A 25,322-nucleotide genomic window follows, 5' to 3' on the forward strand; every position below is an offset into this window, starting at 1 on the left:
AAGGGAAGGGAAGAGAAACATCTTGGTTTTAAGTCTCTGTCAAGGAATAAGAGAGGAGAGGAGAGGAGAGGAGGGGAGGGGAGGGGAGGGAGGGGAGGAGAGGCAAGAAGGGAAGGGAAGGGAAGGGAAGAGAAACATCTTGGTTTTAAGTCTCTGTCAAGGAATAAGAGAGGAGAGGAGAGGAGAGGAGAGGAGAGGAGAGGAGAGGAGGGGAGGGGAGGGGAGGGGAGGCAAGAAGGGAAGGGAAGGGAAGGGAAGAGAAGAGACCAGATGCTAACAATTACGATGAAGTTTAGTTGATCATCAGAACTGAGAAGATGGAGCCATATGTGTTTATATGGTCTAGATGTAGTAAGTTTTAACAATTGAATTAACTTTATTTTGATGTCGTATAGATCCTCTTTTCATTTTTCCTCACTTTTTTCCCTTTATGTTTTCTTTCTTTCAATCACTATGTAGTTTCTTTATTGTACTAACCTTGGTGTAGTCTTTTTTGTTTCACTAATAAAACTTTTAAAAAAATCAATAATCAAGTACAGGAGTTTTTGCTGACTTAAAACATAAAATCTGATAATGTTCTATTTACAGCAGGAGCAGAACATTTTTTTTTGGAGATTATATATAGCCTCAAGATGTAAATCATTCTAATAACTTCCATTAGTTATTAAGGAACATACCTTAACTCATTCATTTCCTCCTACCTGAAAGAGAATGTATGACACTGTATGACCACTAGTAACATTTTCGTTTCTCCAAACTGGATCCCACCAGCTGTGTTGGACACCATTAGCCTTACTGGTTGGAGATGATGGATCTTAGCAGGGATCAGATTGGGGAAAAAACTATGTTAGCCATCTTCAATGTCCACCATGAATCTAGGATGTGACCTGAACAGAGTTTCTGCTTTCCAAGGGCTGAATGGTACAGGTAGACACTGTATACAAAAGATAAGCTTTTCTCTAGGGAAGCTAATGTCAGGTGAAAAAATAAATAAATCAGGATCATAGGTTAAGCTGCAGCACAGAAAGATTTATTGCTCAAGCCTATATACAAGATTCTAGATAACTAATGGTCACCACTAAATTGTGCTAGATAAGGGCCAATGGAATTCAAGGTGGCTGGACCTGGATTTCTCACGGCAACGTGAGGATTCTAAACTGATGGTACGTTTAACTCCGCCCCCACCAGCTCTGCCTGCTTTTCTCCTACAGATGGCCCACCATCTTTCGTCTCCAGCATAAATGTAACTGCACTCCCCTAGGATTCCTGTCCATGGAAGAATGCAAGGAACATACCTGATGATGCTGTTACAATGTCCACAGAGCGGAGTTCGGCTACTGGCGGGGCAGCGTTCTGCTCTTTGGATTGTTCCCCGGGCGATAGCAGGAGCCTGGACGGATGCAGGAATGGAGGGAGGCGGGGCAGAAGACGGAGGAACTGGAGCACCCTTTGGCAGAACGTGCTTGGTGACGGTGGTGGTGCTTTTCCCAGGAGCAAACTTCTGGGAGAAGGAGTCATCCGTCACCCAGGGGGGACGGCTTGCAGGCTCAGCTTGGCTTGGAATATAGGTATGTGTGGACACCGATGGTGGGGCAGGGGCTGGAGCGGCTGCAAATGAGAAATTTGCCTTTAATAACCCTCATTTTTGTTTTTGCAAACTGCCATGTGTATCAGGACTTTCTCCTTCATACCTGAGCAGCCACAGATAATCTTAATGCAGCTTAGCTTGTTTTCGAAATTTGATGCTAGGGTAGACCTAAGACAGTGATGGCAAACCTTTTAGAGACTGAGTGCCCCAAAACTGGCCCCACCCCCACTTCACCCCCATCCCCTGCCTTGCCTGCCCGCAGCCACTCAACACCTCCAGGACCCGCCACAGATCGCCCAGGCAGCCCAGCAGCGCTATGGCAGCCAGACCCTCTGCTCACGTTCTGCAACATCAACTGCATGATGGGGTGTGAGGGCAGAGTCTTGCCTACACTGCTTGGCTGCCATGTCCTTGGCTGCGCTGCTCTGTGTGGGCCACGTTCGAGGGCGACTCTCCTTCAGGGGGGCTGCTGGAAAGGAGGGGGTCATGGGGGGAGGCAAGGCTGGGGCAACGGCACGTGTGCCCACAGAAAGGTCTCCAAGGGCCGCCTCTGGCACTCGTGCCATAGGTTCGCCACCACTGACCTAAGATATTGGACACTCCTCTGTCTTTAGAGCCAAACAAATGGCAAGAATCATTATGTTTAGTTTCTTTGGGCTGTCTCCAAGCAGTTTTGCTGCTAACCTTCGCTAATTTCAGTGGTTAACGTTGCACTTTTGTCTACCCTGAGAGAATGATGTAGTACAGGTGGTCCTCAACGTACAACAGCTTGTTTAGTGACCGTTCAATGTTACAACAGCACTGAAAAAAGTGACCGATGACTGTTCTTCACACTTACGACCATTGCGGGATTCCCATGGTCATGTGATCAATATTGAGACCCGGGGCAACTGGTTCATATTTATGACGGTTGTAGTGTCCTGGGGTCACGTGACCCCCTTTTGTGACCATCTGACAAGCAAAGTCAATGGGGAAGCCGGATTCGCTTAACGACTGAGTTACTGATTTAACAATGGCGGGGATTCAGAAAGGGCAAAACCCACTTAACAAATGTCTCACTTAGCAAAAAGTTTGAGCTCAGTTATGATCGTAGGTCGAGGATTACCTGTATCCAAAGAGGTGGCCTAATGCAGTGGGCAAAAGGAATTACCTCAAGGAACAGAAGGAAGAACTATAACAAAGACAACCGATAAAAGAAATTTGAGTCCGGCCTAGAACTGACAAAGCACCTCTGACTTGATCTTCCCTAGTTCTCATGAAAATCAAAGTAATATTAGCATTCATATCTCTGGTTTCCTAACTTGATCTACCTTGAAAGGACGAACGCTCTTCCATTACATGCTGGATATAACATAGCCCCTGTGTCAACGCTGCTTACATCGGATGGTCTTGCTTTGACAGCAGATGGAGATGCAGCCATTTTCCCCTCTTTTATGTTTTACTCTTAGAGTTAGAATTAGATGATGGGGGGGGGGAAGAAGGAGGAATGTGCTTGGGAGTTTAGTTAGACATAACATTGCTGTATAAAGGTGGGAACCAAGATTTTTTGTTATAAGAGATGATAAGACATGGCTGGGATGAAGAACTGGTGGGAAAGCCTGCATTTCAAACTAATTGGAGAATGTGATTTATGACCGTTAGTTAGAGGAGGGAATTGTGCTTTGATACTATGTGCTCAGGGGAGGGGAATTCAGATTTTGGCTAGGACTATGTACGTGCTGATGTGATGCTACTCGAATAAAGATTCTTTAAGGTAAGCAATGCCTCAAAGTTCTTTGAAGAGTTTCATCTGTCAGAACCATGACACCCTGAACATGGAGGCTCCCTTTGGCTGCTGGTTAAGTAGACCCATGTTTTATGAAAATAATTGATTCTTCCCTGGTGAAATGAAGTAGAGACTGTGTGGCAAATTTAGTAGTAAGCAGAAAGCTGGACTCAAAAATCAGCCTCAGCTTTCCAGACTTCATCAGCTCCAAAAGACAAGAGAATTTGCAAACTAATCCTGGACTGCCTGTTATAGCTTTTAATAATAAATTTTGGAATGCTGCCTTTCTCTAGTCTTCGTTCTGTTTTATGTTTAAAGGAAAACTTTCTTTTAATTTCCGGTTTAGCTTTGTTTCGTTCCTTCATACCAGCTCCAGTGTCTCGTTCCATTCCCACCTTAGCCCAAGGCCTCATTCCTTCATACAAATATATTAAAAAAACCCTTAAAATCTATAAATGGAGGCCTTTCCTTGTTCCCAAGCTCCTGATGTCTTAGATTAAGTCACTCAAAGTTTTGGAGGCAAATATCTTGCTGTTTAATCAGAACGCTAGCTTAAATGTTCCAGTGGCTTTGGTACCTTTATCTTGGTGAAAACAATATAGAAATAAATAATATTGAGCATCTCAAGAAGAAAGACTGCAGATACATCTGTACTTTCCTAGGCGTGTGGCTGAATTTCAGACAGTAAAAAAAAAAAAAACAGTGAACAGCTAAGAGAATACGGCATTCAAAAAAGTAATATCTAATTGTTAAGTGAAGCTCGTTCCACCCTATCTGGATTCTGTTGTTTTATTCCGGTGAGGACTTCTATAAAACATGGAAAGGCTTAAGTCTTCTTCTGGGACACCATCATAACGAAAGGAATGTACCATACAGATGCTTGTAGACATCTGGACTGGCCCTTCTGCTTGCTAGGAACAGAAAGAGCTTATTCTCAAGTCATAGAGGCAATCCTGGGGGTGAAACCTAGAATATCATGCCATCTGCTGACAATTTTCGAGAACTGGCATCCTGCAAATTAGGACTATACTTCTGATTTCTGAAGACATGGTTTATCTCCCAGAAAAAGGAGGGCATGAAGTTGTTTTCAGCAAGTGCTAAGCTGTGTCCTGACTTCAGTGGTGGAATGCAGAATTTTCCCAACTGTGTTTATACATGAAAGCAGCTTGTTAGGTTAATGAGAAATGAATGGATGCCTGTGGCTGTTATTTTATAAAGCTCTGTTCTCTTCAGAGGTGTAGCATCCTTCTTTTGGTGTCAGGAAATGCTGGCAGACAGAGCTGTCCACTTGTCACATTTTCCCCTCATTCCAGGGCGAGATTGCACCAGATTCCAGAATCTTTTTCTTCTTTTTGGACCCCAGGATCTCACAGCTGAATTTCGGTTATAAACCAGGTCGAGGCGGATCTTGGCTGGCTGAAGAAAAAGTGAGCACGCTACCACCAGAAAATCTGAGATATGTGTGCCAGACTGGGACATAAAAAGACTTTCTAGCTGATGGCACTAGCAAAAATTCCTGCATTGTTCCCATGGAAACCACACGCATATTCATGAAGTTATCAGAAATGGATCTTAACTTTTATTGATTTGGATGAGATTTAAATGCTATCTAATGGGCTGAAATGACTTTTTTATATATATCGAAATAGATTGATTGATAGATTTTATATTCAAAATAGAGTAGAGTAATATTTTTATTTTAAGTAGAATAATTATTTTGTAACGGAAGAAGAAGAAGAGATTTGTGATAAGAGAAGAAATGGTACTAATTAATGATTTAGTAGATTAAGAAATAGAATATATCTGGAAATATTAGAATGTTACTGTCGGAATATTATGCGTTTTTTTTAGAAGGGATACCCGAAGTGCTAATAATGTGTTTATTTAAGATTAAATTGGAATATGGTAATTGTAAATTAGTTAAGATTTAAAACAGGATTGGGATTTACATAGATGTAATGCTATTGATGATCGTTTTGATTGATTGAATTTCATGTAGAAATGGATTAACCTAAATATGTAGAAATGGATTAACCTAAATATGTTAACCTAAATATATCATGAGAAAGGCAGGGCTAGATGAAACAAAAGTTGGAATTAAGATTGCCGGGAGAAATATCAACAACCTAAGATATGCAGATGATACCACTCTAATGGCAGAAAGTGAAGAGGAACTAAAGAGCCTCTTGATGCAGATGAAGAAGGAGAGTGCAAAAGATGGCTTGAAACTCAACATTAAGAAAACCAAAATCATGGCATCTGGCCCTCTCAATTCCTGGCAAATAGATGAGGAAGAAATGGAGGTAGTGACAGATTTTATTTTTCTGGGCTCAAAGATCACCTCAGATGGGGACTGCAGCCAAGAAATTAAAAGACGCTTGCTCCTGGGGAGGAAAGCTATGGCAAATCTAGACAGCATACTAAAAAGCAGAGACATCACCCTGCCAACAAAAGGGCGTATAGTCCAGGCCATGGTTTTCCCAGTTGCAATGTATGGCTGTGAAAGTTGGACCATAAGAAAGGCTGAGCGCAAAAGAATTGAGGCCTTTGAACTATGGTGCTGGAGAAGATTCTTGCGAGTCCCTTGGACTGCAAGGCGTTCAAACCGGTCAGTCTTAGAAGAGATCAACCCCGATTGCTCTTTAGAAGGCCAGATCCTGAAGTTGAAACTCAAATACTTTGGCCACCTAATGAGAAGGAAGGACTCACTGGAGAAGGGCCTAATGCTGGGAAAGATTGAGGGCAATAGAAGAATGGGACGACAGAGAATGAGATGGCTGGATGGAGTCATTGAAGCAGTAGGTGTGAACTTAAATGGACTCCAGAAGATGGTAGAGGACAGAAAGACCTGGAGGAACGCTGTCCATGGGGTCGCGATGGGTCGTACACGACTTCGCAATTAACAACAACAACGTTACACTATTTGAGGGAAATAGAGAGGGATCCTTTAATGAATTAATTTGAGTCATATAGGTATGATTTTGTTTCTGGATGATTGATTACCCCATCACCACGGTGTTTCTTTAGCACTTTGATGTAAAGTTAAAAAATCAATAAAGCTTGTAAAGCACGAAGCCGAAAACACCAGCCTGAAGATGACGAATAGGACTTCATCAAAACGTCGCCAAGACACTTCCAATTATATATATATATATATATATATATATATATATATATATATATATATAAAGAAATGGATCTTAACTTTAAGGAAACTTCAACTTTATGATATATAAAAGTATATCTAAAAAAAGCTTTCTGCAGTTTATTCAAAAAAACAATGAGCCATCCATCCAATCGAAGGGTGGTGGGGGGGAAATTAACATAGAGGTAGACCTTGATTTGCAACTACAATAAGGACTGGAAAATTCATTGTTAGGAGGCCCGGTTGTTAAGTGACCGCACCCAATTTTATGATGCATTTCTCATGGTTGTTAACTGAGTTCCCTGTTGTTATTCAGTGAGACATCACATGACTGCAACTTGCTGATGGCCTCCCAATTGACTTTGTTCGTCAGATGCTGGCTGGGAAGGTGATAAATAGCAAATCATATGACACAGGATGCTATGAGCATCGTAAAGGAGCAATGGTTGCCCATGATTGCAAGACATGGGGATGTCTACGGAGATTCTCAGTCCTCGAGATCATGGTTGTCCCAAAGGTGCTTTTTCACAAGGCAACTGGACTTCCTTTTTTCTCTTTGAACACGTTTTGCTTCTCATCCCAGAAGCTTCTTCAGCTCTGACTGGATGGTGGAGAATGGAAGGATTTATACTCCTTATAGACAGCTGGTCATTTGCATTCTTTTAGAGAGTCATTGATACCACCTGGAGGCTTATCTCATGCCCTGATGACACATATAAGCCTCCAGGTGGCATCAATAACTTGCTAAAAGAATGCAAATGACCAGCTATCTGCAAGGAGTATAAATCTTTCTATTTCCCCACCAGCCAGTCAGAGCTGAAGAAGCTTCTTGCATGAGAAGCAAAACGTTTTCAAAGAGTAAAAAGAAAGTAAGATAAGATAAGATAGCCTTTATTGTCATTTTTTTTTTATTGTGGGCACAACGGCACACATCAAAAATGAAATTTAGTTGCCCGCTCTCAAAGTGAAACACATACATGACACACACCTAAAACATACTATACACAACATATGTATAGACCCACACCCCTACATATACACAACAAATAAATATTAAATACTGTCCATCTTGAATATATAACGGAAGGAGGAAGCTTGAGAGTTCACAAGGTTAATGCTGTATGGAATGAAACTGTGGCTGAATCTGGATGTTCTGCTACGGATACCACAAAGGCCCCCCTCCTCCCAGAAGGTAGCAAGGAAAACAGGTTGTGGAGAGGATGTGTAGTGTCCCAGACGATCTTACGGACCAGTTGCCTCGTGAAAAAGCACCTCTGGGACGTAACATGGGGATGCTGCCATGGTGGTAAATTCAAGAATTGTTCAGAAGTCACTTTTTTAAAAACACCACCGTAACTTTGAATGGTTGCCAAATGAGTAGTTGTTAATTTAAGCAAGGGGTAGCTATAGCTTTCTTCTTCTGAAAGCTTTTGTTGTTGTTGTCATTGCTGTTAAGGAGCATTACTGAATGCAGTGAAGGATACCTTCAAAATCCCCTTACCTGGCTGATAGACCGAGGGCTTTATGCTGGCAGTGGTTATAACCCTTGGCTTCGAAGCAGGTGCTGGGGCTTCACTGTAGCCTGTGTAAGGCGTTGGGCCATGGGGAGCCGCAGCTGAGCCGTAGGCTTGGCCTCTGAAACCAAAGCAGATCACGCATTTGTCAGAAGACAGGACAAACAGCTGGAGAATGATGGTCCCCCGTACAAGGCGACAACTCTTCCTTGGAAGCTCCAGAAGAAAACAGGGAGATGCTATCACCTTGAAGCCTAACAGAGTTAATATGCACTTTCCTTTTTTTTTTTTATCAGAAAACTTTCCAAAGGAAAAATCAAACGCTTGGGGCACTGTTAGCCTATTTTGTAGAGTGCACATCCGCAAAACCAGCTCCAAGGTTATTTTGGTTAAGACGGTGAGGTTTCAGAGACCCAGAGAAGACAACCCTGGTGGTCTTATCCTGGCCTTGATTCCGATGGAAAGAAATCTGGTGTGCGTGGGAGAGAGCAATATAGTGGATACACCGAGAGGAATCTTCTAAAAATGTCCTTCGACAGAATGACCAGTTGGAGGGAAAACGTTCTAGATCTAGCAGCCTTTTGGTCTGAAGGGGACATCCCAACTGTTCCAGCTTCTTGTTGAAGGGCTGATGTCCCAGCTTTTGCCAAGACTGAGGATGCTATTGTTTCACATCCAGGAAAAAAGAGGACCTGGTGTCAGAGTCATCGTCTTTGGAAGTTGCTTTTCTTCCATTGTAGAGGAAGCCGATTGGCTGAAGGCCAGGAGACCCATCCAAAGCCTGAAGCATCAAGGGATGGTTTGGGCCTAGCCTGGGAGACCCTGAGTTTAGATCTTTCTAGAATTCTTTCTAGAATCTCAGATCAAGGATTTAGTTGTAAATACTCTTTCAAGGTGATATATATGGTGAAAATAGATGAATAATGTACACAGTTTGTGTATCTCTATCCAGTGCTTTTTTTGTAAAAAAAAAAAAAAAAGGTGCCAGAACTCACACATGTCATACAAACCCGCCTTGCCTACCCTACAAGGTTCCATCCAAAAAAGGTGCCAGAACTCAGTTCTGGGCGTTCTATGAGAAAAAAAGCCCTGTCTATATCTATATGAATATCTATGTCTATGTCTGTCTATATATCTATATCTATGTAGGTCTTTGGTTATTCGGGTTTTCTCCCGCGTCAAATTGGAAGTGTCTTGGTGACGTTTTGATGAAGTCTCATTCGTCATCTTCGGGCTGGTGTTTTCGGCTTCGTGCTTCTAGGAGCAATGTATGAACGTAGCTGTTTCTTCCTTTTAACTGCCAGTGGGGGTATGAACTGATTGGATGAGAGCTTGGCTGTGTTCCGATTGGATGGAGGTGTGTTCTGATTGGTTAGGAGCTTGGCTGTGCTCTGATTGGATGGGGGGGGGGTTGGCTGTGCTCTGATTGGTTGGGGGAGTGTTTTGTTTGGGTGGGGGCTTTGTTGTGCTCAGGTTAATCTGAGTTGCAGGAGGATGTGAGATGGTGAGAATTGCTGTTGTTTGGCTTCGCGTTCGTGGTCGTGCCTCATCTTCATGGTGGGTGTCAGTTTGCTTCATGTATGGATTGGAGGGGTTTAAAGTGGCTAATGATGCATAGCCAAGCTCCTAACCAATCAGAACACACCTCCATCCAATCAGAACACAGCCAAGCTCTCATCCAATCAGTTCATACCCCCACTGGCAGTTAAAAGGAAGAAACAGCTACGATCACACATTGCTCCTAGAAGCATGAAGCCGAAAACACCAGCCTGAAGATGACAAATGAGACTTTGTCGAAACGTCGCCAAGACACTTCCAATTTGACGCGGGAGAAAACCTGAATAACCAAAGACCTATATACAAACACCCGCGAAAACCTCAGAAAACATCTATATCTATGTCTATATATCTATATCTATGTCTATGTCCACATCTATGTCTACATCTATGTCTTTGTCTATGTCTATGTCTGTCTATATATCTATATCTATATACGCGCACAATATATATATATACGCACACAGTATATATATACTATATATATATATATATATATATATATATATAGATAGATATAAATATATAGATAATATAGATGATATAGATGATATAGATATGGATATATAGATATAGATATATAGATACACACACACTCACATACAGTGTATATATATATATATATATATATATATATATATATATATATATATATATATGTAGGTCTTGGTTTTTCGGGTTTTCTCCCGCGTAAAATTGGAAGCGTCTTCCAATTTTACGCGGGAGAAAACCCGAACAACCAAAGACCTACATACAAATACCCGCGAAAACCTCAGAAAACATATATATATACGCAATGAACTTTGAGAAGCAGACAGTAAAACAGGAAGGGCAGATTAGAGTGCCTCAGGGTGAAAATGCAAGGGCTTCTGAAAGAGAGAAAACAGTATAGTCCTTCTTTAATAAAAGATCTGAGCTGGGCTGTAAAAAAAAAAGAGATCCATCTAAATTTCAACGGGAGAAAATTAGAGATTTGGAAGGAGCTGACGGTGCTTTGCCAGGCCAGCTCGGAAAGACTCAAAGCAGGGCGATGATGTGACTGCGGGGCAAGCAAGAATTAAGTTTGGAAACTATTAGTTGTCAGAGAAATGAAGCTGCAGCAGATAAGGAGCGCATGAATGCTGTACTAACGATCAGCCGTCAAATGAAAAGCTGAAAGCTTTGAGTGAGATACCTCTTCTGCGACTGGTAGGCGACGGAAGTCGAAGCTTGATGGTGGAAGCTAAAAAAAAAAAAAAAAGACATTTTTTTTTCTAAATGCAGAAAAGTAAAATCAGCCTTGATGGAGACATAGCGTTTCTAACAAAAAAGAAGATTTATGAAGAAGGGAAGACACACGGAAAGGCTAAAATTCATTATTTTGGTTACACAACGGGACAGGTAACATGGGTTCCATAAAAACAAACCTAATGGAGTTAGTAACAGTAACTGAGTTAGAAAAGATCTTGGAGGTCATCTAGTCCAACCCCCTGCTCAAGTGGGAGACCATTTCAGACAAATGGCTGTCCAGTCTCTTCTTAAAAGCCACAAGCGCGCCTGAAACTTCTGACGACAAGCCCTTCCATGAATTAATGGTTCCACTGCTAAGAGAATCTTCTCCTTAGTTCCAGGTTGCTTCTCTCCTTGATTAGTTTCCATCCAATATTTCTTGTCTTGCCTTCTGGTGCGTTGGAAAATAAGTTGGCCCCTCTTCTTTGTGGCATCCCCTCAAATACTTAATTCTGCTATCGTGTCACCCCTGGTTCCTCTTTTCACTAGACTAGGAGATATACTCAGCTCTTGCAATGGTTAGGTCCCCTAATCAACTTCGCTGCTCTTCTCTGAACTCTTTGAAAAATTTCAACCATCTCTGTTGTATTGGGGTGATCAAAACTGGATGCACTATTCCAAGTATGGTCTTAACTAGGGCTTTATAAAGCAGTACTAGTACTTCACGTGATTTGGATTCGATCCATCTGTTCATGCAACCTGGGATCACATTAGATTTTGCCTTGTCTGAAAGAAGCTTTAACTCTTTTCCTGACGTGTCGGTTAGACCTGGTTTAAGATATCCACCGAACTTTAAAAGGCAGCTTTAAACTCTGTTGAATTGGTCTGAAGAAACTTTGCTTTAAATTTTTCTCCAAACAAATCTTAACTCTGGTTTGTCAAAAACTCTGAAGAGTGACTTGGGGAGGGCACCAAAATTTGATCGATAAACAAATAAACAAACAAAGAAAGAACACAGCTTTGTAACCCACAAACTGACTGATGGCAGATGTACTACTGTTAAGACAATGATCCTTTGTTGCATACCAGCAATCAAATTCATTCATTCATCCATCCATCCATCCATCCATCCATCCATCCATCCATCCATCCATCCATCCATTACATTTATATAGCCGCCAATCTTATAAACAACTCTGGGTGGGTATAGAAATAAATTGCAGATAAAATACAGGAAAAGAATTCTTCCAAATTTTTGTGGCTGTGTTGGAGGAGGAGAAGCAATAGAAAAGCTATTTTTAGGTGATAATTTAGATAAATATAACAACATCTTCATGATTGTAACAGATGACAAGGAATAAAGGGCTGCAACATAAGCATTAGATGTACCGCAGGATGGATGGGAGACAACCAAGAAGTTTCAAATCTGTGTTTTCTTGTGATGCTGTTAAGTGGTTTTACAAAACTTTTTACAACTCAAAATATGAGATCAGCTCCGTTTTGTAGGTTAGAAGGAGAATTCAAGTTTGGAAAAGTTAAAGGCACAACATCAAACTTCGGAAACAACATAAAAACAACAACAAAATAAAACTATTCAAAGAAGAAAACAAAACATAATTTGGGAGAATAACTTTCATAAATGTAATTATGATTTTAAGGAGAGATGTAAAATGTTAAACATCCTATCCAACATTTTCAGCTGGCATACATTTGGATAGATTATACCAAAGCAATATATTGGCAAATTTTTCTGACAGTAAATTTTTCATGTCAGTAAAGCAATTTGTATTTAAACAACACGGCCAGGAAAGATCCATGGAAGTTTTGTTTTTATAAATGATTACTGCAGTGAGGCTATTATATGTGCAAAAAAAGTATCCATAATGGAAGAATGGCTGGTGAAGAAGACAGAGCTAGCAGAAATGGCAAATTAACTTGTTTAATTAGAGAAAGATTAACAATTACATTTATTGGAGAGCAGAAACACCTGACAGACTTTTTGCTGAAAAAGAAAAAAAAACCAAGAAAAATGAACTTGTGAATTATACCTTTGGAGATTAGAAAGGATCATTTATGGAACGTTGTGACTTTAGAGAACAAAATATCAATGAATTACTCTCAGTCAGATTAGAAGCTGTTTCTTTATCATTTTTCTGTTCTTTTTTCTTTTCTTTCTATTTCCTTTTCCCCTTATTTTCTACACTTTATTTTCTCTTTTGGTTTTTATTTTGTTAAGAATTTCCTTAGTAATAATTGCCCGTGCGAACAGGTGTATAAAACAATACTCTAAGGTACGTTGGTACTGCGTACAATTTTTGAGCTGATGAGGTTTCCCGTTCTCTGATAAATACACTGATTTTTAAAAGATGCACTCCCGGTTTTTGACGCTCTGCCATAATAAATCAGGCAGCTAACAAGTGAATTAATTTCTCCTGAGGTGTCATTGTATATCTCCTTGGAAACAAGCCACATCAGTGTTATTTATGAAGGACTATTGTGCAATCATTCTAATTTCCCGAAAAGGTTTAATCAAAGGGAATTCTTAAATTGCTTCAGAGGTGGTAATATATATCACTACAAGTACAAACATGGATAGGAAGGTTGATGTTGCTATGTCTGGAAAGCAATGAGCCTGAGACAAAACTGTCATCAGAATAGGTCAAACTCAATTTCACTGAGGGCTGCATCACCATTGCGGTTGCCCTGGGGGGAGGCAGGTGGGTGTGGCCAGAGTGGGTGCATCCTAATGGATGGGTGTGGATGGAGTGGGTATGGCCTACAGGGTGGGCATGGCCAGTTCTACATCATTCACGTCAAGGGTGCCTACGGGGGGGCCTGGGCAGGAGTGGGACAGATCTGAGGGTCTCTGGCAGAAGGGGATGGGACTGGGGCAAGTGCCAAGGCATGGTCCACTGGGGCAAGGGCCAAGATGGCCACCACAAAATTGTACATTGGCTGAAGTTGAAACTCAAGTACTTTGGCCACCTAATGAGAAGGAAAGACTCACTGGAGAAGGGCCTAATGCTGGGAAAGATGGAGGGCAATAGAAGAAGGGGACGATAGAGAATGAGGTGGCTGGATGGAGTCACTGAAGCAGGAGGCGTGAGCTTAAATGGACTCCAGAAGATGGTAGAGGACAGGAAGGCCTGGAGGAATGTTGTTCATAGGGTCGCAATCGGTCGGACACGACTTCGCAACTAACAACAACAAAGTAGACTCCATAAAAATCTGACTTCAATTGCAGTATTTTGGGGGTTAAAAGTCTACGTGGCTCGAGCTCCTGTTTTTAATTGTCTCTGAATTCCTGTGACCAATTCAGCTTCAGACTATGGGACCGGTTCCAAACTTCTTTTGTGCCGATTGTCTGGATTTAAGACTTTTCAAGTTCTTCGGTCTGACTAACAGCTCCTGTTAATCAAACTACCACCACCTCTTCCTCATTTGAAGCAGCGTGATCTCTGGCCCAAGGCCAGATTTTTGCAATTAATTTCTGAACATCTCTGAGTGAAAGTCTTGCCATCTCATTTGAAACCAGGCTGGAACTTGTGACTCATTTTCTGCAGAATATATTCAGCCGAAAAACATTTTTTCCATTGATTAATAAATCTCTAACTGAAAACTCCCTGAAAACTTCTTATTAATTGGGGTGCTTCCAACATGGCTGATAATGAAACAGAAGATGATGTAAAGAGACAAGACCAGAATTTATTTTCACTTGGCGCACACATCGATGGTGAATTTTTTTTAATGTGAATTGATAATAGCTAAATCCCTTTCTGAGTTACTATATTCACTTGCCTGTTCAAAAGGTCAACAAATCTGTTAGAAAAAGGCTTTCCTGTCCAGTTAGATACACCTACCCTTCTCCATCCTTAGTAGGTTGCAACTGAGTCCGGATTAATATTGCAAGAAAGAAATATTGGTGGGTACGCAAAGTAAAAAGACTGGCAAACTTTGTGATAAAATGGTGTGCTATGAATACTCTTTGCATAGACTGCAACTGTTTATTTCTGCCAGTTCCTTGGGACGATCAAGGTCCCTTCTCAAGTTCTATAAAATGCAAAGTGCTGCAAATACACAGTGCACCTTTTGATAATGTGGGAAGTCAGCCCCCCCGAGAAAGAAATATTTTTGGAAATATTTAAAAGAAAAGATATATTTCCTCAAAAGATCTTAAAGAAGCAGAAAAGCATGCTCAGTTTTCTTAATGGTCCCAAGTCTCCCTCGCCCAAGCAGAAACCAGCTCTGTAGAAGTGCAGATGTAAATAATACAGGAAGGTTGGAGGCCCCCAGCTAGAAGATAAAGAAGATAAAGACCACCTAAACTCTAAATACCCCACCCAAACTCTAAGACAGGACATAATAGGATTGCCCACAGATGTCAAAGGGACACAGGTCAAAATACATGACACAGGAAATACAAAGCCTCAAACAGGAACAGGAAACAACCTCAAGAGCCCCAGAGGGTATAAAAACCCAGTCCCTACATGTGCTCTCTCCTTTTTCTTCCAGAGCCATCTTTCTGTCTGGCTCTCCTTTTCAATAAACTGCAACCTTTTTTCTAAAGCAGTTGCCATGTTGTTTATTCCCGGCTTGGACTGAATCATGATGAAGACCTTTTCTTCAACAATAAAAAGGAATGGAAAAGGCCTAACCACGTTCATCATTCCTACAAGACCTCAAAAGAAGCTTTTGGACTTTTATTCCACGGTTTAACTCAAGTGAGATTTTAAAATAGAGATTGATGATTAGATATTTCAAGGATGGCCTTCGAATTTTATGACCAGCAAATGCCTATTTGAAAACAAGGTCCTGTCTGTCTCCCTCCCTCCCTCCCTCCCTCTCTCCTCTCCTCTCTTTTCATCTCTTTCTTACAGATCAGCCTGTCCTCTTGCAGATCTCAAATGAATCAAATACGGGGATCAGAAGCACCACAAAAGTTGGCCGTAGCTATCTAATGGCCAAAGAATGAAGCTTTGCTTTGCTGGGAAAAACACCCTAGATATGAGTCAACATTGAACCACTCCGTTTTCAAAGCCCTGCCAACTATTTTTTGGCACCCTATCTGAAGCCAACAATAATAAAGAAACACTTGACTTTTAAGTAATGATTTACACACACAGTTTCTAGAGTTTAAACCACAGCTTGCAAGGCTATCCTCTTCTGCAGGTGAAAACAGGGGAAAGAGTGGTTTGCCTAAAGCTACCTGGAAAATTTTTGGACTGAGATGAGATTGAGATCACAGATACTCACTACATGGCTAATATTTCATGTGGTAGCAAAGTACTACCAACCCTCTGGAATATTCCAGGTATCTCGGTTTTCTATCAATTCATTACATACAATTTAAAGTCTTTTTCTGGGGAAAGATCCAGCTACCATAACAGGGGATTTAGTGTACCTTGGAAGAATGAAAGAACATAGGTGCATTTTTCTGGCTTTCTGTGAATCTAGAAATGAAGCTTTGATTTGTACTGGCAACCGATTACACTGGCACCATCCCCAAGGAAATATAATGTGCCGGAATGCCTAGTCCTAGTTTAGATTATTCCAGTGAAGCTTTACAAATTATGAGGGGAAAAAAAATGCCGAACGGAACTAACCAGGTACAGTATGTACAAAGATGAGATGGTCAGAGTGATAATATTAACCATGCAGTGATGCAATTTTGCAGCTGATTTTATGAGATGTGAGTTTGCAGACTGGTCTTCTCCAAACTGAAATCAAGTTGAAATCAAACTGAAATCAAATCAAATCAAGTTTGATTTCGGTTTCCTCCGAAAACTGAAATCAATTCTTTTGGAATAGCAATAGCACTTAGACTTATATACTACTTCACAGTGCTTTATAGTACAGCCCTCTCTAAGCAGTTTACAGAGTCAGCATATTGTCCCCAACAATCTGGGTTCTCATTTTACCGACCTCGGAAGGACGGAAGGCTGAGTCAACCTTGAGTCGGTGAGATTTGAACTGCCAAACTGCCGGCAGCTGACAGTCTGCAGAGGTAGCCTGCAGTACTGCATTCTAACAACTGCACCACCACAGTTTTAGCCACTAAACTGAGACAGCTACTCAGAAGAAGACATTACAATGGCAGACGTGTTAAAACAGCCCTAACAAAAATGATTTGTCACTCTCATATTCCTTTCCTACAGGAGTTTGTACTCTTAGTTACAGTACTAAGGCTTCCAAGATACATGGAAGCTTTTTTTTCCCCCTTCCCACATCCCCTTGAATTCGATTAATTCTTTGTCCTAGCAGAGGGCACACATCAAAGCAACTGGATGGAGTAAACAAACACACAAAATTTTACCTTTGGCAGGAGGATGAGATGGAGTCATAAGCCCCAGAGGAAGCAGAAGCTGGCAGCAGCGTCATCCGATGGACACCACTATGAGAAGCAGCAGCAGCAGAAGACGGACTGGCTGAAGCAGCAGGCATAGCAGAAGAGGTGCAGCTGATAGACACAGGCTCATGCTCAACAGGGGTACTAATTAAAGTTAAATTGGATAAAACAAGATGTATCTTTAAATGCTGGGCCTTGACAGGTCCACCCAGGTAGTGGATCAACAAAGATACATACAAAGAAGCAGGTGGACTTGCTTCAGGGTTTTGCAAGCATAGCTCAAAAGGACAATGGACATCCGGGTTTGAGGACGTAGGTTAGGGCTTGGACACACTCGGGGGTAAGAGACTAAGAGAGTCCCCTCACCAACTCTCTGCTTCCCAGCTGTGGGAAGATGCATCAATTGGTCAATCCAAGCAGGAGATGTGATATGATCTAGATCAGGGGTAGGCAACCTTGGCTCTTTTATGACTCGTGGACTTCAACTCCCAGAATTCCTGAGCCAGCACGGCTCAGCTTGGAAACCTCTCCCTTTCCCCTCACCATGACTGACTCAGGAATTCTGGGAATTGAAGTCCACAAGTCATAAAAAAGCCAAGGTTGCCTACCCCTGGTCTATGGGATCTTTAAGAGTCAACACCAACTTGATGGCACAAAATTAAGTCAACTGATCAATCAACAAGAGTTACCCTGTTTACAGTTGGGTGGCATAACTGTCTTCTGGAGCGCTAAATAAAGTAGCCATAGAAATGTTCTTTAAAGGAGGGATTCAAACTCTGTAATTTGCAGCACCGTCAGTGCCGGCTTTATTCAGCTTTAAGATGTAGGACACAACTGCCACAGCCGGATATAAACAAGATAAGTTTCTCTTATGAAAGGTGGATGCATTAAGAATTCATAGAAGGTTTTATAAACACCATACGACTCTCTCTGGTGGTGTTTCTCAACTCTGCTGGCTGAAGAATTCTGGGCATTGAGGTCCACACATTTTCAAATGGCTAAGTTTGAGAAACTCTGCTGTGTGGAATAATGTATATGAGATCTAGACATTTGTAACTCTCCTTCAACAGGGTTGTAGGAATTGGCTTTGGGTAGGCCATCTATAGTAAACAGACACCAATCCAATAATTCGGATAAAGGTCTTCTGTCCTCATCGGTGGATTGAATTTTGTATCGATTAGGGAAATGACAACTTTTTAAAACACGTAAAGCAGGCGAGATACACACATATACTCAATATCGGCAGCGTTGACCCTTTAACACGGTTTTAAAATTGCAGCAAAGCTCCACAACCACACAACAATGAGTAAGAGAACACATGGCTCGGGTGAAAGAAAACAAATTCTTTACAATGGCAAGACTACAGGACATGGACAAGGCTACTATGGGCACTGGCTCTTTAAAAGAAAAAGTGAGACATGTTGACTGGGAGCTAATGTGTGAAAATGTCTTTGATCTTTACCGCTCAGCTTTATTACATTTTGCTTGGAACTTTCCTTTTTTTTTTCAGTTTCTTTGAGATTGGAGAAGTAGAATTAATGAGCAAAATGATTGCCTTACATCTTGTAGAGCAGTGATTCTCAACCTTTCTAATGCCGTGACCCCATAATACAGTTCCCCATGTTGTGGTGACCCCCAAGTGGGTGTGGCCACCAATAAGAGGGAGTAGGACAGCTAGGGAAAAGGGAAAAAAATGGCGGACAGCGTGGTTTGGTGACCCCCGTGAAATGGTCATTTGACACCAAATGGGGTCTCGACCCACAGGTTGAGAACCACTGTTGTAGAGGTTCAAAGAACCCGTTGAACGCTTCCCTAAATAGCATGTATTTAAATTCATTTTGGGGAGAGTTTCTGCCTTTTCACACTCTTCCATTAATGAAGAAAAGGGGGTCCAAGCATTTTACCCTTCAACAGGTCTGTGATGTTGCAAGGTTCACCCCTTTGCCCCCCCCCCAGGCAAGGAAGAATCAGGAAGCCCAATCCACAGTACAAAAGGGCCTCTCTATGATATCATAAATGGCCAAAACTTCTATTATTATTTTTTTTAAAAAAACATATACTTAAAATTGGAAAGATGTACTACATCAGGGGTCTTCAAACTTAGCACTTTTAAGACTTGTGGACTTCAGCTCCTAGAATTCCTCCCCCATCATGGCTGGGTGAGGAATTCTGGGAGTTGAAGTCCACAGGTCTTAAAGTGGCTAAGCTTGTAGACCCCTGTACTATATCATCAAGCAGAACTCAAGCTGGTTTATATTCAGAATTTAATACCCACCTTGACCGAAATGGAACTCGGTCTCCCAGGAAGGTTTCACGTCTGTGTTCACGCACAACCACACACACACAAATGTGAATTAAACAAATTTCATAGATGAAATGCACAGTCTACCCAAGAACCTCATCGGCCCACTAGCCACAAATCCAGGACTAGGTTAGGAGGGTTTAAAAGCCTACTATTAGTGAGGTGCAGGTAAACGTTCATTGACTATGACTGTTGTGTGCTAGATCCGAGACTGGAAAGAAACACAGAAACAAACAGAAAGGCACATTACCTGTTTTCAGTTGTGGTGGCAACATGTTTCTTGACACTGTGGAAGGAACAGTATGAATAAATTTAGTGGACCAGTCCCCGGTGAGGGAGGAGGGTGTTAAGTAGGCAGAAGGTGTTTCCGGTTTGCTTGGTTACACACAACCAGTAGGAAAGTTACTTGCATATCAAGGGAAGCAAGTTGATCACAACATTTGACACAAAAGACAGAGCTTCAGTTCTCGCTGGGATACACTGTACCTCTTTCTGTGCAATTGAATCATGGACCTATATCTCTCCTTGCAACCCATCCATCCGTCCATCCATCCATCCATCCTTACATCCATCCATCCATCCATCCATCCATCCATCCACCCATCCATCCATCCAGCTAGCCAGCCCGGAAATCAGCTTGCCCAGATGTTTCTCCTTGACTTCTAGATTTTTAGCTGGAGAATTAAGTCCCATTTTCACAAAGAAAAGGTAAGAGCCTCAATCCACTCATACGTTTAGAAAATTAGCTTGCCTAGCTGTTCTCCTTGACATCTAGGTTTCTAACAGGGAGAGTTTTAAGTCCTGTACTTAGTACAAAAAGGCGATTAGACCTGACCGTCCCTATCCTCAGGCTTGAGTGGGGATACTGGGGAACAATTATTTATTATTTCAGTGCACCCACGTCCTGGAAGATTGAAAGAACAGATGGATGGATATTCTCTAGCCAGAACTCAAGGTGTCTTGAAATAGAGTTGCAGACGCAATCCGACGTATGTCTCTTGGCTGAGTCAGAAACAAGGGCCCCTTGTGTTTAACATAGCGTCCTCCCCAGAAGATAGACATGAGACTGGAATCCCAATAAATGATTATGTTGGAAATTACATAATATTGGAAATTGCACCTAATGAGCCCTTAGACCAGTTGAGCAAAGGGCAAGAATAGATAAAGAGGAAGGCTCTTCAAACTTTGCCTCTATATATTTCTTTCCCCTGACCAATATCTTCCCTTCCTTCCTTCCTTCCTTCCTTCCTTCCTTCCTTCCTTCCTTCCTTCCTTCCTTCCTTCCTTCCTTCCTCCCTCCCTCCCTCCCTCCCTCCCTTCCTTGTCAAATTATGAGACCACCCATCTCGCTCATACAGCAACTCTGGGCAGTGTACAATTAAAAGCATAAAAATCTTATAAATAGCACATTTGGAGGCAGTTAAAAAAAGGAACAGAACAATTAAAGTTAAATTTTCACTTTAACAACTTTGTGTTGATGAGACAAGAGTACTTCATTTTCCTCTTTCTTGTTATTCTCCCTTGAAGATATAAATTAGGCAGAAATGATAGCTTCCCCCCCAAAAAAAACAACTCAATTACAGTAATTATGGTATTTTCCTTTAACTCGGCTTAATTTGGGATGAGTATAAAATCATTGTAATACGAATGACAAATACCTTTGCAGGGAGAACTTTAAAAAACAACAACCCTGAACTTTGTGTGATACACATGTATCCTCCAAACACCAACCAGCTTTTCCCCTTCAGTTCAATCATTCCCATTTATATGCAAATGTATTTTAATTGAGGAATATGAATTTTAACTGATGAATGACTGCCATTTCTATGATCTGGAGACAGCTGCAGTAAGGCTATCTCGGTGATCCACATAGAGCTGTATTTCCCCTCAGCAGATGTGTGAGGACTGAGCAAACCATCATGCATCAAAGCTAATCTGTCAATTAATAAAACGTTGGAACACAAAGAACACAAGGGCACTTCCATTGCCTGTTGAATCATCTGCTTCTGTTCTTGTAGAAGAGAAGTGTCTGTTATTAGGTCCTTTTTTTAGAATATGGTTTATTCCCTGCTCTGTCCCTCAATTAGATTGTTAGTTTCAGCACGAGTGTTTTTTTAATCAATAGAATCAAATAATCCATTTCTTTTTTTTTTAAAGTTTCACAAACTCTTAACCTTGGCAGCTTGAAGATATGTAGACTTCAACTTCTGGAATAACAGAATAACAAAGTCGGAAGGGACCTTGGAGATCATCTAGTCCAACCCCCTGCTCAGGCAGGAAACCCTATACTATTTCAGACAAATGGTTGTCCAGTCTCTTCTTAGCAACTTCCAGGGTTGGAGCACCCACAGCCTCTGGAGGCAAGTCATTCCGTGGATCAAGTGTTCTAACGGTCAGGAAATTTCTCCTTGGTTCTAAGTCAGTGGTTCTCAACCTTTCTAATGCCGTGACCCCATAATACAGTTCCCCATGTTGTGGTGACCCCCAAGTGGGTGTGGCCACCAATAAGAGGGAATAGGACAGCTAGGGAAAAGGGAAAAAAATGGTGGACAGCGTGGTTTAGTGACCCCCGTGAAATGGTCGTTCGACCCCAAATGGGGTCCCGACCCACAGGTTGAGAACCACTGTTCCTGGTGGTTTTTCTCCATGATTAGTTTTCATCCATTGCTTCTTGTCTTGCCTTTGGGTGCTTTGGAAAATAGGTTGAACCCCATTCTTTGGGGCTGCCCCTCAAATATTGGAACACTGCTATCACACCATCCCTGGTTCTTCTTTTCATTAAATTAGACCTACCCAATTCCTGCAACTATTCCTCGTATGTTTTAGCCTCTAGTCCAGGGGTAGGCCACCTTGGCTCTTTTATGACTCGTGGACTTCAACTCCCAGAATTCCTGAGCCAGCCATGCTGAGGGGAAAGGGAGAGGTTTCCAAGCTGAGCCATGCTGGCTCGGGAATTCTGGGAGTTGAAATCCACGACTCATGAAGGGGCCAAAGTTTCCCTCATGCTGGCTCGGGAATTCTGGGAGTTGAAATCCACGACTCATGAAGGGTCCAAAGTTTCCCTCATGCTGGCTCAGGAATTCTGGGAGTTGAAGTCCACAAGTCATGAAGGGGCCAAAGTTTTCCCCATGCTGGCTCAGGAATTCTGGGAGTTGAAGTCCACGAGTCATAAAAGAGCCAAGGTTGCCTACCCCTGAGCTAGTCCCCTAATCATCCTTGTCACTGTTTCCCAGAATCCCCCAGCCTGCAAAGAAGGCACACAGATATTCCCAAAAGTGCTTTTTTTCCCCCCAAAAGGCAACTGGACTTTCTTTTATTTTTCCGTGAAGACATTTTGCTTCTCTTGACTGAAGAAGCTTCTTGGATGAGAAGCCAAATGTCTTCAAGGAAAAACAAAGAAAGTCCAGTTGCCTTTTGAAAGAAAAAAAAAAAAACACCTTTGGGAAAACCAGTGCTTTTTTTCTAAAAAAAAAGAAAAAAAAGAAAAAAAAGAAAAGGTGCTGGAACTCACACACGTCATACAACCCGCCTTGCCTACCCTACAAGGTTCCATCCAAAAAAGGTGCCGGAACTCTGTTCTGGGTGTTCTATGAGAAAAAAAAGTCCTGGGCAAAACCATAAACTGGATGACTGAGGACACACCGGAATTGTTTCTAAATGGGAAATAGTTCAATTACCAGGTTTCTTGTAAATGCCTTGTCTTTGATTTCAGAAAATCTTGCTAAAGAAGATTCTGTTTAAAGTAGGGGTGTCAAACTCAATTTCATTGAGGGCCACATCAGCGTTGCGGTTGCCCTCGGGGGGGCTGGGTGGGTGCGGCCCACTGGGTGGGCGTGGATGGAGTGGATGTGGTCTACTGGGTGGGCATGGCCAGCTCTACATTGTTCATGTCAAGGGGGCCTGTGGGGGCCTGGGCAGGAGTGGGACAGATCTGGGGGTCTCTGGCAGAAAGGGGTGGGACCGGGGCAAGCGCCAAGGCGTGGTCCATTTCTTCATTCCTCACAAAGGGTGACACCTCCCCAGCATGCACCCAGGGGGTGGGGCCAACGCGGCAGGGGCTGGTTCCTCGCTGTTTCCAGACGACCTTGTGGAGCTAAGACTGAATGTGTTTCAGCATAGATGGCCACCACAAAATTGTACATTGGCTCCTGGTCAGCCTGGGCCAGGGCCAAGGCAGCGGGGGCCGTTCCCCCACTGTTTCCAGGATGGCTTCATGGGCCACATGAAACCACTTCGCGGGTCGCATCCAGCCCCCGGGTCCTGTGTTTGACATGTCTGGTTTAAAGCATGCAGGGTGGAGGTCCAACTGCTTGACAAGCATGCTTGACTGAATTCTCTTCGGCAAAGTGAAATAATTAAGCAGATCAGCAAATCGAGCAGATTACCAATTGCTATTTACTCTTTTGCTGTACTCTTCTATCAGTTGGCAAAAGGCAAAAGGGGTCAGACGACCCTTACCTATTTTATATTTTATTTAAATGCTTATATCAAAAGAGCTACTCCGCAGTGGTGACAGGGGCATTGTGAAAGAAAGAAATGAAATAGCATGATATGAAAGAATGAAATAATATAGTTTCCTTGTAACAGAAAGGCAGCCAATTCAAAGGAAATAGAAAGTACAGATCTCAGCAACCGTGGCTTCATTTTAAATTAGTTCATACTTTTGATGCCAGCTATTCAAATAATTCTTCTTACTGTCCAAAAAAGCTATATTGTGTGATATAATTTGAATAACTTAGCAGATGGAGAAGAACCACGCTACTGATTATGCTTTGTCTTTGCACCAAAATCGAATGCAATTCCGGAGCACACGCCCCAGGCTAATTCCCACATGCCTGTTTATCATCTGATGATTTAAATATCAAGTAACAACTTGTGTGAGCAAGCTAACCATGATTGCACAAGTTCAAACTTCTGCAGAAGCAACACCATACAAGAGAACTGGCTCTGACATGAAACAGAGAGAGACTTTTAATGATGTGCAATTAAAAAAAAATGTATTTGCAAGGGTGAACTCCGTGACTTTTGGGGTGTATCTAACTATTGATAATGCTGATAATCTCTTCTCTGTTTTACTCCACATTGACTGTCCCAAAGATGCTTTTTTAAATTAAATTAAATTTTTAAATTTAATTTAAATTAAAGGCAACTGGACTTTGTTTTTCCTAGGAAAATCAAAGTTCAGTTGCCTTTTGAAAAGGCATCTTTGGGACAACCATGACCTGGATGATTGAGAATCTCCATAGACATCCACGTTGACTGGTTGACCAACCCAACTTCCAAAGCCAAGGCAAAGTGGCTGCAGAAACTCACTTTCAGTGTCCTGCAGCACCTGTCATTTTGGTCAGCCAACCTCCCTCACATGAGCATGTCCTAGACTGGTTGGCCTGCAGTCTCTGGAGGGATGGTGAGAGGATAAGCACCATGCCAGAGTGGAGGACCTAAAGCCACCCTTGGCTTCTTCAGCTGGCAGGGGACAGGTCTTCTGGAATCAATTAAGGAGATGTTCTCACACCAGGGCAAAAAACCTGTGCAGATTTACCTGCAGGAAAAAAAGTGCTGGGAGAGGAATACTTTTTGGTGCAAAAACTAGTGTGAGAGATGCAATGCAGAGTTTTTGCATGTTTAATTTCAGTGTAACCCTGTAAACAGTCAAGTGTTTAGGTTGTGCCAAGCAGTTATTTGCAGAGGAAAAGAAAGGGAGGTAGTGTATAAAACTATTTTACAATTCTGATTCTCTCCCCCCCCCCCCGATTTCAGCAATACACACCTATTTCTGTGTGTGCATTCCCACAAACAGTAATTGCCCAGAAAGCAATGGAGGCCACAATCTGAACAAACAGACTTTAGAGTGCATAAAGCCACAAGGCTTTAGTTGCAGCTGAGAAAAAAATCT

General features: G+C 42.0%; 1 protein-coding gene across 7 annotated transcripts in view; it reads right to left on the reverse strand.

Annotated features, from left to right (window-relative positions):
* Nucleotides 1-25,322, reverse strand: part of LDB3 (LIM domain binding 3) — a 127,120-nt gene that overhangs the window by 12,414 nt on the left and 89,384 nt on the right. For 4 of the 7 annotated variants that reach the window (XM_039343393.1, XM_039343392.1, XM_039343399.1 and 1 more), the window contains 5 exons: nt 19,677-19,712; nt 17,092-17,268; nt 10,744-10,791; nt 8,000-8,133; nt 1,296-1,608 (listed from right to left, as the gene is read on the reverse strand). In XM_039343393.1, coding sequence (XP_039199327.1) covers nt 1,296-1,608; nt 8,000-8,133; nt 10,744-10,791; nt 17,092-17,268; nt 19,677-19,712 — 708 coding nt within the window. The remainder of the gene's footprint in view (nt 1-1,295; nt 1,609-7,999; nt 8,134-10,743; nt 10,792-17,091; nt 17,269-19,676; nt 19,713-25,322) is intronic. The other 3 variants (XM_039343395.1, XM_039343394.1, XM_039343398.1) reach the window with 3 other exon arrangements.

The sequence above is a fragment of the Crotalus tigris genome, unplaced genomic scaffold (assembly GCF_016545835.1).
Source record: "Crotalus tigris isolate CLP2741 ecotype Arizona unplaced genomic scaffold, ASM1654583v1 scf7180000017847.2079705, whole genome shotgun sequence".
Classification (NCBI taxonomy): domain Eukaryota; kingdom Metazoa; phylum Chordata; class Lepidosauria; order Squamata; family Viperidae; genus Crotalus; species Crotalus tigris.